Source organism: Podarcis raffonei, chromosome 3, assembly GCF_027172205.1.
Source record: "Podarcis raffonei isolate rPodRaf1 chromosome 3, rPodRaf1.pri, whole genome shotgun sequence".
Taxonomy (NCBI): Eukaryota; Metazoa; Chordata; class Lepidosauria; order Squamata; family Lacertidae; genus Podarcis; species Podarcis raffonei.
Genome location: NC_070604.1, coordinates 45,254,054 through 45,269,919, shown reverse-complemented (window position 1 = coordinate 45,269,919; position 15,866 = coordinate 45,254,054). Strand labels below are relative to the sequence as shown.

The following is a 15,866-nucleotide window of genomic DNA, read 5'->3' as shown; positions in this document are numbered from 1 at the left end:
ACTTGGACATCAGAACAGATATACCTTCAATATAAAAAGAGATAGGGCAAGCAAGCAAAGGGGACAATGGCCGAGGAAGTATCGCTGGGGCAGCGGGAGCAGAGTGTAGGATGTTTTGACACGGCAACAAATATTTTTTAACTGCTAATGTTGTATCATATTTATAAACATCTTATTTAGCAGAGCTCTTCTGGTAGCAAATCACCTACTAAGTCTAAACTGTTTCCACCTGGAATCAGTCAAGTTCGTACAGGCTTAATATATATTGCCATTCATCATTCAAACAAATGAAATCAATCCTTTCTAAATCCCCATTCTAGCAGGATACTTCTTTATTGCTCAGTTTATTGCAGCATGTGTTTATGACAGTGAATTTTAATGGGCTGATTGACTCACTTTAAGAAATATATACCGTATTTGCTAAAATGCGCCTATCCTGGCAATAATGGTAAGTAATAATTCTAAACATGCTTGGATTGCAGCTGTACATGAAGTTCAGCTTTCTTTTGGCTTAAATACCAATAATATAAAACATCCTCCAAACCACAAATTAATATATATTCAGGCTCTAATTGACATCACAGACTATAAATAAGAGATTATGCTAAGATACATTTAGTATCTCAGCAGTTTCCTGCTGTATCTTCTGATAGCTGGCTTACTATTTTTAACAACTGCAGCACGTGTATCACATTATTTTAATAAGAGAGAGTGCTGGAATAGTTGTTCTGTTTGAAATGTTGATAAATTTAAGTGCATTAGAGAAATAATTATAATGGGTCTCAAATCCAAGTAAACGTGATAAAAACTGAGCTGTTTGCTTCAGAGGTTGAACAGTGACTATACATTAATCAAAATTTATGGTATAAAAGCCGTATGAAAAGGAGAGAAAGGATTAAGTTAAGCACTGCATTGTTTACCCTGAATTTTGTGAACTAACAGCTGAATAACCTGCCTAGTTATGATTAATGGAAAGATGAAAAGAACAGCAGAATACAGGGATGCATGCAAGTTTCAGCAATGATTTAAAAAATTATATATATATTTAATTAAGGCGGAGCCGAGACATATAAAATAATTTAAAAGAAAACAAACATTTAGCATACCTAAATTGCATCTATTAATTATTAAAATTATCCCCCTCCTTTCATCCAAGGAGCTCAACATGTCATACACAGTTCTCCCCCCTAACTCCATTTTACTTCACCACCACCCTGTGAGGCTGAGAGAGCAGAATGACTGGCAAAAGGTCACCCTGTGAGGTTCTGAAGGAATAAGGCTACAGTTCATGGCTGAGCAATGATTTGAGCCTGGATCTCCCCAGTCCTCACCTAACATTCTAACCACTATGCAACATTTATGTTATAAATACAATCTTTATGATAATTATTAAAGCAGTAAAACCTCACTCACTAAAGCTGCAATCATATCCACATTTACTTGAGAATAAGTTCTACTAAACACAGTGGGACTGACTTCTGAATAAACATATGTGGGAGTGGGCTGGGTGTCCCTATCCCATGTCTCAACAAGAAAAACCAGGTCCTCCCTATGATTATATACAACTAGAATAGACATGAAAACGTGCTTCCCCTCCATTATTCAGTGAGGTCAACACTGAAGGATGTGTTGATGTGCAGTTCACAGTCTCTCTGGCTTCTCCCTCCCATTGCCAAATTTGATGAAAATTATATTTAAATCTGGCTTCTCCTTCCTGTTTGTATTCAAAGCTAGCAGGCATTTAAGCCTTTCTTCCCTTCTCTGGGACTACTTAATGTGCCTAAGGGAAGGCAGAAGAGAACCCCAGGCCAGGAAGTCTGTAATAATTGGCTCCTAAAGGAACCATCAGTGGGCAAAATGCTGAGGGCACTGTTGGAGCAGGCCCTCCTTTCCTTTGTTGTTGTTTAGTCGTGTCCGACTCTTCGTGACCCCATGGACCAGAGCACGCCAGGCACTCCTGTCTGCCACTCCTTTCTTTGTTGTTTAGTCGTTTAGTTATGTCCAACTCTTCATGACCCCATGGACCAGAGCACGCCAGGCACTCCTGTCTGCCACTCCTTTCCTTGTTGTGGTTGTTTAGTCGTGTCCGACTCTTCATGACCCCATGGACCAGAGCACGCCAGGCACTCCTGTCTGCCACTCCTTTCCTTGTTGTTTAGTCGTTTAGTCGTGTCCGACTCTTTGTGACCCCATGGACCAGAGCACGCCAGGCACTCCTGTCTGCCACTCCTTTCCTTGTTGTGGTTGTTTAGTCGTGTCCGACTCTTCATGACCCCATGGACCAGAGCACGCCAGGCACTCCTGTCTTCCACTCCTTTCCTTGTTGTTTAGTCGTTTAGTTATGTCCAACTCTTCATGACCCCATGGACCAGAGCACGCCAGGCACTTCTGTCTTCCACTCCTTTCCTTGTTGTGGTTGTTTAGTCGTGTCCGACTCTTCGTGACCCCATGGACCAGAGCACGCCAGGCACTCCTGCCTTCCACTCCTTTCCTTGTTGTGGTTGTTTAGTCGTGTCCGACTCTTCGTGACCCCATGGACCAGAGCACGCCAGGCACTCCTGTCTTCCACTCCTTTCCTTGTTGTGGTTGTTTAGTCGTGTCCGACTCTTCATGACCCCATGGACCAGAGCACGCCAGGCACTCCTGTCTTCCACTCCTTTCCTTGTTGTTGTTGTTTAGTCGTTTAGTTGTGTCCGACTCTTCGTGACCCCATGGACCAGAGCACGCCAGGCACTCCTGTCTGCCACTCCTTTCCTTGTTGTTGTTGTTTAGTCGTTTAGTTGTGTCCGACTCTTCGTGACCCCATGGACCAGAGCACGCCAGGCACGCCTTTCCTAGAGCTACCTAAAGACTTGTATGCCCTGAGGGAAGGCAGAAACCCAGACCAGACAGCTGATGCTATCAGCTCCTGAAGGGACTAGTTGGCCTGATAGTATTCTATATTTTATACCCTTTTTTGAAGGTTAAGGTTGGAAGTCACCTTGAGTGCCTTGGCAGAATGTGGTATAAAAATGCAACGGATAAATAAATTTCCATTAAGCCTTGTGGTTTTCCTGCTGGCAATAATAATAATAAACAGGCTAAAGCAGTTGAGGCCAACAATGCACAGTTGACATGATGTTCATATGTGCTTTACATCAGGTCCTTCCACAATCTGGGCCATCTCTACTATGGCCGTGGGACCTTAGGGTGAAGGGGTGGGCAATAAATAAATAAGACTATGAATCAGAGTGAAGTGGCCACCTTGGGTTTATGAGGGGTGTCATTAAAGGGCAAGCAGGCTATTTCTACAACTTCTACTGCTGCCACTTCATCATTGGCTAACCCGCTCCATCCTATTTATGAGATATGAATTAATGGAAGCTATTATGGTGAATATAATGTTCTATATCTCAGATAGCCCCAAATGATGGAAAGGTATTAAAGATGGCTTGGCATTAATATTACAATGCAGTGGCATTTAAGGACGTAAGAATAGTCCTGCCTGTGGGAAGCCTTGCAAGCCGGACCTAAGCGCCAGAGCACCCTCCCCTCCCGCAGTTCCCAGCAATTCAGAAGCATATGTCTTTAACACTTGTGTTATTGACAGTTTCCCATGCCTCTGCTCTGATACATGGTTCAAAACCAGAAGCAAAGCCGTAACTTATCTCCCATGCATTACTGATGCTCCAGATGCTCCCATCTTGGCACCTGAGCCGCATCTCGATTCCCCTACAAAGCCCTAGCTTGAGTGTGGACATAAATAAAGCTTAGGCAGAGACTCTTCAGCTCCTGAGCCCATTTTTCCAAACGATAGAATTATTGCACTAGCTCCTTCCGTGGGTTATTGAAATGTGAGACCTGTCACTTCTCTCAGCTCAGCTGCCTTTCCTGGAAACGTAAGCGCGTCGATTGTGTGCAGGTCTACATTTCCAGGCAGCGGAACTGGAGCGCCTCAGCAGCCCTCGCCTTTCTCCAAAAGGAAAAAAAAAAAGCGAGAAAGGAGGAGCGGTCCATGATCCCGCTACCTGACACCCCTTGAAAGCAGGGAGTGAACTTGGGGCCTGCTGAAGGCGGCAAACTTTCCCGCGGCGGCGGCGCCCTTCCCTCGGCGAGCCCAGCCTGGTCGAGCAACCCGCGGGGAGAGCGCTCGCTGCTTCTGCTTCTTCTTCCTCCCCTCCTCCATTGTTCCCGCCCCTTCTGGTCTCTGCCGGCTGCCGCCGTTGCAGCTCCTACCTCCGGCCCCTTCCCCTTCCGCCGCCTCCATCTCAGGCTCTCCGGCGGCTGAGCGCGGAGAGCGCCTCGCCCTGCCCAGCCCCCGTCTCGGTGGGGAGGAGAGTCCCCGGGCCCCCCGGCGCCATGTCCCGGTACACGCGGCCTCCCAACACCTCGCTCTTCGTCAGGAACGTGGCCGACGCCACCAGGTAAGCGGCGGCGACGAGGGAGGCGGCCTGCGCGCACCGAGGGGCGGGCGACGGGGACCTGCCCGGGGCGGAGGCCTCCTGCGAGGATGCTGGGCCTCTGCGGGGGGGGGGAGAACAAGGCCTTTCCGCTTCCCCTTTTTGGGGGGAAACGTGGTTTTTTGTGTGTAAAATGGCTGAGGCCCAGCGGAGAAACAGGCAGATAAGGGGCTGGGTGTGGGTCCCTGGAAGATAGAAGGGGCGCTTTCTTCTCGGGGCGGGGGCGGCTGCTCCTCAGAAAGGTGTGCGGCGAAGATGTGCACAGCGTGGCTCTATGGGCCAAGTAAAACTAGCCACCCGCTACATTTTCCTATCGACTTTTTTCTTTTTTAAAATTAAAATTGTTTCCATTGTTATCCGCCGTCGGTCCCACTTGCCGGAAAGGCGGGGTATAAACGGAAGCAGGCCCCGGGTTGTTTTTTGAAACGTTAATCACCCTCCTTGTTATGGAAGAAAATGAAAATTGATCTCGTTCCCAGAGGGCAACCTGTCCTGGGAAAACCAGTGCAATGATATTTATAGCAGTATCTCTCCCTCTCTCCCCCCCCCCCCCGCCCACCGCTTGGGTACAGGGTGTAGCTTTCTGGCTAATCTGTGGGCGTGGAGGAGGAGGAATTGGTTCCTAGGCATTTGCTAGGAGATGACATGGACCTCCATACACACTGCCCAGGGTTGTGCCCCAGAGAGGTCACTTGGGTACTGCTAACGCGGCACTTTGATTTCACCCCCAGAAGGGCACTCCATTGTCAGACAGAAAGGTGCCAACAAGCGATGTGGTCCTACAGGCACCCTGTGGGTTATAGTTATGTGGCTTGAAAGTTTGCCACAGACTATGTTCCACCTAGGCCAGTACAGTGGACGCTCGGATCGTGAACGTGATCCGTGCGGGATGCAGGTTCTCAACCCGCAGTGGCGCGTCTGCGTAGGTTGCAATTCGGTGCTTATACGCAATTTAGCGCTCCTGCGCATGCGTGACCCCCGAAACCTGGAAGTAACCCATTCCGGTACCTCTGGGTTTCGGCGGGTCCGTAACCCAAAAAAGCGCAACCTGAAGCGTCTGTAACCCGAGGTATGACTGTACCGTCTATTCTATCTGTCAGGGACCACAGTAGTATGAGACCTTTGCTACCACTGTTGCCTGAGATATGTTCAACTAGACATTTAGCCCAGAACTTTTGCATCATAAGCGTTACCCAATTATCCAGGTCTTTGTCATATTTTGTTATATTAGTAATTATGTAAATTTATTCATGTTGGAAGCCACCTTAAGAATGGTTTTTTAACTATGGAAAGGTGGCATACAAATAAAATGATCATAGATCATAGAAAGATAGTTGTAAGGGAGCCTGAGGATCCTCTAGTGTCTAGTCCAAGCCCCTGCAATGTAGGAATATGCAGCTGTCCCATACAGCAGTGGTTCCCAATTAGCTAATTACTCAGGACACCCTATTTTTCAAAAGCCAAGCCACAGACCCCCTACTTTTGAAAATTTTGATAACTCTATGGTAGTTACCTCTGCAAAACAATTTTTTGAACAAAATGTGGGGTGGCCCCAAATAAGCAAAGGATTTTAGGTATACTAAAAAACAAACAGATCATAATTTTTTTGTTATTACAATGCAAAAATAACAAAAAAAAATTAATTGAGGGGGAGGCAAGGGATGGGGCCACGGACCCCCTGGGTGCGTTCTCCAGACCTCTAATTGGGAACCACTGCCATACAGGGATCAAACCTGAAACCTTGGCATTAACAGCACCATGCTCTAACCAACTGAACTGTATGTATGTATCCTGTCTTAGCTATTTTTATCTGAGTACTTAAAAACATGTTTTCAGTCAATTCTTCCCTGCCACTTTGCAACCCCAGTAATGAAATTAAATGGAACGCCACATAAGGTGACAAGATGTGAATGAAGCAGGGCAGTGAATTTTGATAGTTGCAGCTAGCTATTAAAGTTATGGAGCCCTCTCCTCCATTGCATTTGCTTGCCTTATACATTTTTGTTTTGTCTTGGACAGGCTTCAGTAGCTTTGTGGGTTTTTTTAAAAAAGAATTTGCTAAAAAGTCTCCCCATATTCAGCTATGAGATTCCTCTCTTCAGTAGGGAGCACTTTGTAGGGAAAGTTTATTCAGATAGCAGAATACAGCTAGGACTGCAGCGTTTAAACCATTAATTAGATGAATCACTTTTAATTGAATAAAAGTGCCCCAATTAACTGGGCAGCAATATTAAAATATGACATTATCTTTAATATATGTACTTATAAATAGAAATGGCAAGCAGCATATTAAAAAGGTATTCATTTTTTCTCACATTAGGAATGCCTCTTCTAATATCAGACCAGCATCACACAGCAATGCATTATCTAAAAACCAAAAAAACTGTACTACTGTTTCTCTTATATGCAAAATTGATATCTGTCTGCTAGCAAAAAATCTTTACCCTGTGCTCCAAGCATAGTAGGGTTTCTTTTGTTCCTTTGTAGGGCGTGGAAGACTCTTTCCCGCATGAGAACCCAATATGCAAAGAACTGCAAATAATTATCCTTTCCCCCTATGATTGAAAGACCAGCCAATGAATAAGGCATATAATTAAAAAGCTAGGTATTATATTGTATAACCTGATGTTATCCATTCTAACAAGTGCCCAATGATTACTGACTTGTGTGGAGTCTTTTGATATGTATGGAGTGACACCCCTACTTCCCAGTTATTCATTTCACAGAAAGGAGCAAATTTGTGCATGCTTTTCTCTGTGGGTTTGTGTAATCCTCACCACATCTAGTGGCAATGAATTCAGCATAATGTTATTCATTGTGTAAAGTTCTTTCTTTTGTTTCTCCTGATACTTCTGCCTATGTGAGGAAGTTTGTCTTATGTGAGGGGAAATATATCTGAATTCATCCTCTCCATTCTGTGTGCTCTTTCATGATTTTCCCCCCATGTCTTAATCTTTAGTATATTTGTTTTAAACTGAAAACTCATTTTCTGGTGCCCCAGTCCCATGCTGAAAAAATAGTGGCATTATATTCAATCAAGTTGTTGACCTGTTTATCTCAGTACAGTACAGTGTGCTTCAGTACAGTGTGCTTCAACTGGTGTTTGATCTCCTGAGCGATATTGTAGTCTGACAAAAAAAGCAGGGGTTCCAGAAAGAGAATTGTGCCTTTGGAGAATTTTCAGTTGCAGGATTGTTGGCATTCATTTTTGTGTCTGCCCCATTTCTGCAAATCGCTATTAGAGTAATCACAATGCGAATGATCCAATACCAGGAAAAATACATTTAAGTGAACCCTAAACATACTAATAAGTTCCTAGCTCGTTTTAGTTTCAATAATTATATATGTTCAAAATTTATGGCTATGATTCCCAATACTGATAGAATTATTGAAAGTGTGTCTTTAATAGTCTTAATACACAAGATGAGTCTGCTGCAGCTAGGTATTGCTAAAGCAGGTACAATGATAAAGAAACACTCATTCTTTTTGCCTTATTTCTAAAACACTTCAGGCCTGAGGATTTGCGTCGTGAATTTGGTCGGTATGGCCCTGTAGTAGACGTATACATTCCGCTTGACTTCTACACAAGACGCCCAAGAGGATTTGCTTATATACAATATCCTTTATGTCACTGTATTTTTTATTGAGGTGCATTGTTGTTATTGCGTCCTAACTTAATGTATTTATTTCTTTGTCTCAGAAAATGTAAAGCAGTCCACAGTGGCTGGCAAGCACCCCAAAGTTTGAATGAACCTGGTTAGATAGAGTCCAAGCAGGCAAGCCAAAAGACACCTTAAAGTTCAAGCTTCAAGGAATAAAGAGGGAGGGTGGAAAAAGATAAAAAGAAAACTGGAAGAGGGGAAGTCCTTTTTCAAGGAAAAGACAAAGCCACAACACCAAGTTAAGGCTTCGGCTTTCCGACATTTGCTCAAGTTCCAAAGTCAAAGCCAAGTCTGATTTGGTTGGTTCTCCGGCCCTTGTCAAGTCCATCTAGCAAGCCCTAAAGAGTAAAGGTCAAGATCAAGTGACGTGGAGGTAACTGCCAAAGTTTCCTTTTGTATCTTATCGCTCAAGCTCTTACGTTGCAGTCAAGAATTTGTTTGTTTATAACTGTTTTAGTTTAAAATATTGCTTCCTTAAATTGGTACAAGAGAACTGTATGCAAATATTTGTTCGCTTTTCCATGAGTCATTTTCCTAACAGAATAGATTTCATTGGAATACTGAAACATATCAGTAATTTAGATGATCTGGTGACATATTTTTGTGGCATTTACAGCTATTTGTTTTAAATATTGGGAGTAAAGGAGGAGGAAAAACAAGTCAGCTGTTTATAGATATGAACAATGTCTGCAGTAAATCAGAACAGAAGTAATGAACTGAGGCTGCTTACCTGAGAGTAAGCCACATTGACTTCAGTAGGACTTTCTCAGTGATATGGTTAGGAGTACACATCTAGATAATATTATTTTCCACATCTAGGTAATATTTCCTATTAATGCGTCAAGTTTAAGGGCCTTCAAATAAGGTCACACCTTAAATATTCTTGCTTTAGTTTAGTTATGCATTAAAGATGTAGGGACTCCAAAATACACAGCGAGTCCCTTCCTACCATTCATTCCTTTGCCATTCAGATCTGTAGAGAAACAACTCTGTGTGCCCACAGACATGACATTGAAATGGAGGGGGAACCACTGTATGTGGGAATTTCATGTGCATTTCAGTGTACACAGGAGTTTCTGAATAAGGGCACTTATACTTTAAAGGCATTTATTATTACCTTGTTTCTGCATGTCATTGAGCTGCCTCATACTTTTTGTGGCAATCCAGGTATACTGACTGGTACTTGCTGTGACACACATACAAAGTGTGAAAGAAAGATGCACATCTTGCAGAATTTTGTGGGCCTTGACACTTACTGGGTTCGCTTGAGAAAGATGGGGCTTGCAAAACAAAGTAGGGATGACAACATGACTAGGGCAGTGGGCCCTGACAGATGCCTGAGCTTGCCATTCTCTGGAGTCAACACTGTTTTGAAATATGCATTGTACCCTGGACGGGGAGTTGTGGCCAATCCTAGTTTCCCAGCGTGCTTGTGGTTGTGTGTCCTCCTTCCATACATATATGTATATACAACCAAACACACTGCTGGAGTTCTGCTGTATTTGAGTGGCAATATAAAGTATGAAGCAGCTCTCAGCTTAAATGGCATATCAAAATAACTCTTGCTTTTTAAAGTATCTGGAGTAATTTGGTCTATGTTACATGATACAATTTTTTGCTTTGTGCATGTTTAAAGCGTCCTTAACAGACAGTCATGTTTGAAGATGTTCGTGATGCAGAAGATGCTCTTTATAACCTCAATAGAAAGTGGGTATGTGGCCGGCAAATTGAAATACAGTTTGCACAAGGTGATCGCAAAAGTAAGTGAACACCACCTTGTCACTTACTTATTCTGCAAAGCATTTCTTTAAGATAGTTGCCTTTCATATCTCTTAAGATTGAAAAATAAAACAGGCACAAGCTTATAAACTCTAGTTTTTAAAATTGCATGCGTGCTCAGTATGTAAGAAGCTGCAGTTTTCTTGCGATCTTCCAGTTCTGCTTTAAATTCTAGCACCAGGTCAGATGAAATCGAAGGAGCGCCGCCAGTGTTCTCCAATGGACTATAGAAGGTCAAGAAGCCGTAGCCGAAGGAGGACACGTAGCAGAAGTTCTTCATGGGGCTGGAGCAGGAGACATTCTGATAGTTTTAAAGAGTAAGTCTGAGGATCATGAGACAAAAATTCAATTGCATACTAATGATTGTGTGTATTATGTTCCAGGAGAATATTTGTGAACAACAGTGATGGTAACCAGTGAGAATAAGGTAAACTTGAGCTGGTCCTGCAAAGGTTCAGTCATCCTGGCTCCTTTGTAAATAATTTGAACACTAATACTGTACAGGTAATACTGTACTTGTTTATCTGGTAATAAATCCCATTGAATGCAGTGGGGCTTACAGCTGAGTAGAAATGCATAGAATTGTGCTGTGTGGCTGGCTATTCTCAGGCAGGCAGGCAGGCAGTGAGGTAGTATAGCTTCAAAATTCTGGCACTGCATTTGAAATGTTGGATTAAAATGTAAGTATTAAAATCATCTTGCTGACTCCTAGTGAGCTCATTCTTGTTGCACCAGGTTTGAAAAAATAAAGTTTTGAGACAAAGTAGATTTTGTCTGAGATAGTAACAATGCATAGATAATTTTTAATAGCTTGTTATTCCAATCTGAAAGAATAGAATAGAATAGAAGCATAAACCATGGGAATCCTCAAAACTACTCTTTAAATTTTCCTTTTGAAGTTTTGGGGTACTTTTGGCATACAGTACCGTTACAAAAACAAACAAACAGTACCTCAAACAAATTAAGCAAACTGTTTGGGTTACAATGCTCCTTAAAAAGCAGGAGAAGATCAAATATCGCTTCTAATGGAGCTTTGGATGATTTTCAGGTCAAGGCGTAGACGACATTCTTACAGCCAATCTAAGTCTCGCTCAAAATCTCTTCCAAGGCATTCCAGCTCGCCCAGACGATCCATCACCCCGCAGAGAAATTCTAGTTCTAGGGGAAGGTCACGATCCAAGTCACCCCACAGAAGTTCCAAATACGTTGAAAAGTCACCATCCAGTTCCCATCGAAGACGTTCCGGTTCGAGAACAAAGTCACGATCACATCCAAAACGTTCCGGCTCAGCTACCAGATCCCTGTCGAAATCCCCTCGGAAACATACTAATTCCAGTTCTCGCTCACACTCTAGGAGCTTCTATCAGAGAAACAGCAACCAGTCAGTATCTGAAGAAGATTAATGCCTCTATTTCTTTAACACCGTTTTTTATGAGCACAAAATAAGGAGAACAGAAATTGTCCAAAGCTTATATGATATGTAAGGTAACTGATAAATGAGAGGTCTTGCTATGTGCCCTTTCAGTCCCTGCTTCAGTGTGCAGAACTCCTTTTAAGATTTTATTTTTTATTTTTAAAGAAACATTTACCTAGTCTAGATTCTATTTCCCTGGACTTGGAACCCAATAGTAGGCAATCCTGTGCCCAAGTTAAGCTCCCTGCATCCATGCAAGCTGTCGTTAGTCCTGGCAGTGATGTAACTTCAGCTGCTGAAAGACCAATCAGCTTTCCTTATCAGAACTGTAATTGCCTGTTGCTCCATGTTCTTTCAGTTGGCAGAACCTAATGTCAGTTTAACATTGTGCTGGATAGAAGCTGTATGAGAGGTTTCCTCCTGTTTAATGTGGGGATAGAGGCAGAGCCATTCAGCCATGCCCTCCTTAGCTCTCGCATAATGCTTTTGTAGATATTGTAGTGCAAGCAAGGCTTGTTCTGCATATCTACACCTGGAAAAGGGCAGAGCTGCTCAACAAGTAGCCTTTTGCTATTCGTTTTAACGTGACATGAATTAGATGAAGCTACAGGTTGTTTTACTTCATTTTGCTGTTTTCTTTGGCATTATTTTTCTGCCTGCTTTATTGTCATACCAAGAATAACCAGTTCAAATCTGAGTCTACTGTTCTTGTATGTTCTTTGGGTAATTAGGGTCTTTTGTTGAGGGTGGGGGTGCTGAGGGAGGCATTATAATGTGTGTGTTGAGTTTGAAATGCCATTTCAAATTCAGGTGGTCTAATTGTTTCAGATTAGAGAAGTACATTAGCAGGCTAGTATGGGAAATTTTGTATAACATAGGGTAGTTGGAATCTCACATCCTTCCGAGTTTATGTTTTTTAAAATATAATTTATATTTAAAAGCCTAGCAATTTATTTCCATTTGGGGGCTCCATTTTGAAAGAGAAGTGCTAACCAATCTTAATTAACTTCTATCGAAATCCCAATCTATAGATCTGCAAGCACATTAAAGCTTTTGGAACTCAATTTTCTTGTCAAATAGATGATGAGCAAGAGGGAGAAGGAGTATCCAGATATCCTTTTCTTTCCTTCACTAACGTACAGGCTTTGCATGCAGATTTGGCAGTGTGTTGGGATGGGGTGCATTTCAGTCTGGTCTGAATATGCAGCAGAATGAGGTATAAGTAAAGGGCTGGATTAGACTGTACTGCTTCATATGGGCAATACCACTTTTGAATGCTCTCTCTGTGTTTTTAATTCCCAAAGGCAATGAAAATAGAAAATCATATCAGGCAAATAGTTTGGCTACAATCTACCCCCTGTTGTACTTACCTTCTATTGGTAGGGAGTGTTTAACATAAGGGAACATTCAAAATGTGATTTATCTACAAACTGGAATTGGTACAGTTCACTCTATGAAAACATTCTGCTGTATGTGTAAGATACAGCCTTTGATCCTGTACAGTGGTCTCTCAGCATTTGCAAAGTGGATGATTATCACATTGTCAGTCACTGGATTGTGACCAATGTTTAGTAGAAAGCAGTCTAATAATACGTAATGGAAATTTAAAAAGTGATAATTGGTTATATAAAGTCATTTTGTAATACTGTAATATAAGTTGTTAAGCACATGCTTTTCATGTGTAGTCAAAACATTTTTGTGAAACCCTTAAAACAGTAATATTTGTAGTGTAAGAATCTTGCTACATTATATATTTTCAAACTGTCATTGTATTATGAGATTAATGTAGAAGACACCTTCTTCAAACATTTTAAAGTTCTGAGCCCCTGAAACTATTGAGTATAAAATAATTATTGGCTTGTCTAACCCAAGTAACAGAAGGTATTCTGAAAATATTTTGTATTTTATAATATGTTACATTTGCATTGTGTAGTAATGTTTGGGAACCTATAATTTGTGTTTAAGTGTATAGTACTAGCTGTGATGTCTGTTACATGGTACAAACATTGTATTAAGTAACTGTGGTGGCAGTAAAACCACGTTTCACTTCATGAGCAATTATACAATTTTGTGTTGGAAATAGCATTATTGTTATTTCATAACTTAAGATATTATTTTCAATAAAACACATGAAGTTCCTTGTCATTCGCTTTTTCAAACAAATAAAAACATACACACACACACTTCATAAGTACTGTGTACACCAGCATAGCAGAGTGTTTCGCATTGGGGAAGAGTGACTTGCCCAAAGCAACACAATTTATCTAGGATTGGGTTCTTAGTTTTGTTCCACACTGCAGGAACCTGCTTCCACACTGCTGTTCCTCACAGTGCCAGGTTGGATGAGAAGTTCAGAACCATACAGGAGGGCTCATCTGGCAATAATGCCCCCTGCGACATTAGCACAATGTTTGAGGGTTGAGGCTATTGTGGGAAAGAGTTGCAGCATGGACTTCTCCTCCTGTATGATCCCAGGCATGTCACACCACTGAGAAGACATAAGATCCCAGTTTTATTGTAGATCTGCACATAGGGAATAAGAGAGTAAGATGCTGGGCTACTGTTGCAGTTCAGACTGTAGAGTGGATTTATTTATTTGCTTTCCCCCATTTTTTGTAAAAATGCACACATTCATCCTTGCATGCAGTGGTCAGAACACACAGAAGAAAGATTAAGTGTAGCCTTCTCTGTTTTCAGTTTACTACATATGTAGATCTTTTATTGTTCAGAGCATTAAAAAAAAGAATTGCAAGAAACAAGAGGGAAATAGCAACATAGTCTGGGAAATGCTAAAATTTGTGGGTGTATTAAATAAGATTTGGGTGGGAGACAAAGGGAGGACCCCTCAAAAAACCACACAGTGAGGACTGAGCACAGTTAGTGACCATAGAATGTGTGAGAGGTGTTGGATCAATCCATCAACCTCTGATGGGTGATTTAGAAGGATTGGGTCCAGCATCACTTTTGCTGTGTGTGTATCTATACTTGGCCGTTACATCTCAACGCAGCTCCTTCCTTGGAAGCATCTTCAGGTTTGAAGGTACACACGGTAGGCAATAAGTGCTCATGGACGTCATAAAGATTCAGTCAAGTGCAGAGGTTACTTGACAGGCCTAAAAGCATACTGGTAGCAAATATATACAGACGTTTACCACTGTTGTGGTCAAGGCATGCTTAGAGTTCAACAAGAGTCCAAGACTCGCTGCTCTCACCACAAGTCGCAAGCAAGAGACTGAACAAGTTAAAAGAAGTTTCACAGAACCATTGTTATCAGTTCTTCCTGTGCGTGTCCTTACATAGACAAAACAATCTCAGCCTTCTGCTGCTGCTTAAAACTTTTCTGTTTCTGGAACAAATTATTCTCTCACACACAGAATATCCAACAAGGGGAAGAATGGAAAACTAGGAGAGAAGGGATGGAAGGAAGAGTACATTGCTAACTGGCAAGAACCTGAACAGGAGTACTCTACCCAGCAACCTTCTGTTGCAGGTACAGCTTGTTCTGTAAAGCTTGTAGATAAGTTATTAATGAGCAAAAACTAGTTTTTGTAGAAAGTTTCTAGTCTTGGTAGAAAGTTAAGCTCACAAGTATACAGTAGCAAAATGGAAAGTTCAGCGTTAAGAACTTTTTGAAAGAGATTGAACAGCAAATACCTGTTCAGCACCGAAATGACCTCCCCAGGGTGTATATAATCATCTTAATGCCATTACAGTGGTACCTCAGAAGTCGAACGGAATCTGTTCCAGAAGTCCATTCAACTTCCAAAACGTTTGGAAACCAAGGTACAATTCCAATTGGCTGCAGGAAGCTCCTGCAGCCAATCAGAAACTGCGGAAGCCCTGTCAGTTGTTCGGGTTCCAAAGAGTGTTCGCACTCTGGAACACTCACTTCCGGGTTTGCGGCATTTTTGGGAGCCAAAATGGACAAGTACCAAGGCATTCAGGATCCAAGGTACAACTATATACATCCATTACATGCTGACATTTGGAATATTATGAAATTCTGGCTTTCCTACCTCACTCAAAAGAATCATCCTAAACCTGGAAAAGAAACAAAGCAAGACATGTAAATGTCTATAACTTACTGAATTAGATAACAGAAGATGTATTACAAATGAACAAGTCAAGCTTCCTTAAGCTAGGGTGCCCATTGGACAATCTAGTTCAGTCCGTATGTCACCAAGTTTCCAAAGTCCTGGAGGAAGTCTTCCTAGGTCTGTTCCCCAAGATTCTTCAGCCTAGAGATGGAACCTGGAAGCTTTTGCATGCAAAATACTTTTTCTACCACTGAGCCATGAACACTATGCCCCTACTGATGGCTACTAGCTCAGAAAGCTTTAAAGAGAGCAATTAATGGAGGATTGTGCTATCGATACCTATGGCAACTGAACAGAATCTTGCACGTATTCCTCTGAGAAGATACCTGTTGCTTTCATACCTTTTTGTGAATTTCAAGGGACAGCTGTGTGTTGCTTTTGGAAAAGGGTGGTCCCTTGTAGAAGTCTCGTGCTGCATCTCATTTCTTGATGGGAGGTGTGCCCATAAGTGCCCTCTGCCATCCCTTCCCATTAC

The 15,866-nt window shown here is 42.1% G+C and overlaps 1 protein-coding gene across 4 annotated transcripts; it reads left to right on the top strand.

Moving 5' to 3' along the window:
• The first annotated feature begins 4,106 nt into the window (after positions 1-4,106).
• SRSF12 (serine and arginine rich splicing factor 12) lies at positions 4,107-13,432 on the top strand. 4 transcript variants are annotated; one of them, XM_053381448.1, is made up of 5 exons: positions 4,107-4,403; positions 8,140-8,474; positions 9,738-9,861; positions 10,056-10,197; positions 10,929-13,432. In XM_053381448.1, exons 3-5 carry the CDS (start codon positions 9,756-9,758, stop codon positions 11,281-11,283), a joined length of 603 nt encoding a protein of 200 aa, XP_053237423.1. In that variant the 5' UTR covers positions 4,107-4,403; positions 8,140-8,474; positions 9,738-9,755; the 3' UTR covers positions 11,284-13,432. The 4 variants fall into 4 exon arrangements, with proteins under 4 accessions (XP_053237423.1, XP_053237422.1, XP_053237421.1 ...); XM_053381447.1 differs by lacking the exon at positions 8,140-8,474 and adding an exon at positions 7,951-8,055 and having other exon boundaries at positions 9,758-9,861; positions 10,989-13,432; XM_053381446.1 differs by lacking the exon at positions 8,140-8,474 and adding an exon at positions 7,951-8,055 and having other exon boundaries at positions 9,758-9,861.
• Positions 13,433-15,866: the final 2,434 nt, after the last annotated feature.